Source organism: Galeopterus variegatus, unplaced genomic scaffold, assembly GCF_000696425.1.
Source record: "Galeopterus variegatus unplaced genomic scaffold, G_variegatus-3.0.2 Scaffold10717, whole genome shotgun sequence".
NCBI lineage: Eukaryota > Metazoa > Chordata > Mammalia > Dermoptera > Cynocephalidae > Galeopterus > Galeopterus variegatus.
Window position 1 is genome coordinate 45,457 of NW_007736828.1, and position 1,693 is coordinate 47,149.

The window sequence follows — 1,693 nt, forward strand, 5'->3', positions numbered from 1 at the left end:
ATATGCCCTTTCCATATTAGCTAAAAACCAATAAAGGAGAAAAATGTGCTTATATGGACCCAAATTTCAGTGTCTTTACATTTCAACATTGCAGTATACACTCCTACACCCATCTCATGTTCTCAGACTGTGAAATGGGTATGACTTTTGACCTTCAATTTGTGTCAATATCCTTATAATGCCGTATTTACTAACTGATTGATTTCCTCCTTTTTATTCCACCACTACAGCAAGAAAAATTCCATCCTGTCTTAAAAACCCCCAGGCCTCTGGAAGGACGAATTGCCCGATTGATTCAGAACCGACGTCCTCTGGAAGCTATTGTCCAGCAAAGACCACCTTCCTGTCCAGATTGTACTCCTAGAGTTCTGTGCAATTTTCATACCTTTGTACCCAGTTCTACAGAAATGATGGCACTTGGCAATAACACACCAGCCGGTGTGACCCATAAACAGCAAGATATCGAAGAGAAGATTAAGGAAGAACAAAGCTTGCTGTCTACCTATACGCTCCCGTCTTGTTACCCAACAAAAGATCTGACTAGCATTTATGACATAAAACCATTTCCCAAAATCACGGATACTAAAAAGACAGAAGATTTGTACTGGAGACAGCTGTCATTAATACCCCAACCCATACCTTACTGTAAATCAAATGATTACCTTGACTATGAACATTTTAAATCTGACATACATGATCAGTATAGTATGTGTCAAAACCCTGTTAGCCTTAGTAAGCCTGGTATTTTTCAGTGTAAACCAGACATGGAAGCTTTTGCTTTAGAACATTTTTTATGTAAGCCGGAAGAACAGTTGGGCTTGAACATGGAAAACAATGAAGAAACAAGATCTATTCTGGGTTGGATTCCTAGAGCTGGAGTGGCCAAACCTCACACCAATCTGCTGGACCTTAAGAACTCTTTTTCAAAAACTGGTGCACAAAAACGTTTCCATAAATCAATTCTGGAAGACCATAGAGACCTCAGGGATAAGGTGCATTCAGGGATGAAACACCAATTCTATGGCCATAACTCCTACTATTTCTATAATTGAAATATTCATTCTTCCCTTTGAAACCCAGCCTCTTGCAAGAAAGAAAAAAATTTAACAATTTTCTTCATGTTGCTGGATTCTGTTTTCTAGATTAAGCCATAATGACATTGTTAATGAGGTTTATGTTTTCAGGAATTTAAGTTAGGATCTGGTCAGAGGAACCCAGAAAAGGTGATGTTCTGACTTCTTGAAAAGTTTAACAATTTGGGAATAAAATGTTAGAAACAGAAAAATTTACAGTCTTTAATCTCATCTTCAAATTATACTCCAAGGAAGTTTTCCAAAATCATTAAAAGCAATGCATACAACAAAGTTGACATCATTATTTTACAAAAAGATGAAAATTTGAAAAAAACTCAAATGCTCAATAATTGACAGATGATCATACAAACTGTAGTACCTCAATAAATATGTGAATATTGTCCTTTTATAAATGTACAAAATAACATTAGGCTGAAAAAACAAATACCCAGTTATTTGAGGGACAAATGGCTCTCAAACTATATTACCTTAATAAAGTAAATATGTGAACCCTGTTTATGTAAAAATATACACAAAATAACAGTAAGTGGAAAAGATGAAACTCAAAATGCTCTACATGCATACAAGTTGGATGTATTTCCTTCCTTTTAACTCTGGTA

At 35.6% G+C, this 1,693-nt stretch overlaps 1 protein-coding gene across 1 annotated transcript in view; it reads left to right on the forward strand.

The window, feature by feature from the left end:
* The window catches only part of LOC103610183 (chromosome unknown open reading frame, human C7orf31), a 36,576-nt gene extending 35,291 nt beyond the window's left edge, over window positions 1–1,285 (forward strand). The window contains exon 10 of the mRNA XM_008594402.1: window positions 231–1,285. Within this exon, the coding sequence (XP_008592624.1) occupies window positions 231–1,052 (822 nt within the window). The 3' untranslated portion in view covers window positions 1,053–1,285. The remainder of the gene's footprint in view (window positions 1–230) is intronic.
* Window positions 1,286–1,693: the final 408 nt, after the last annotated feature.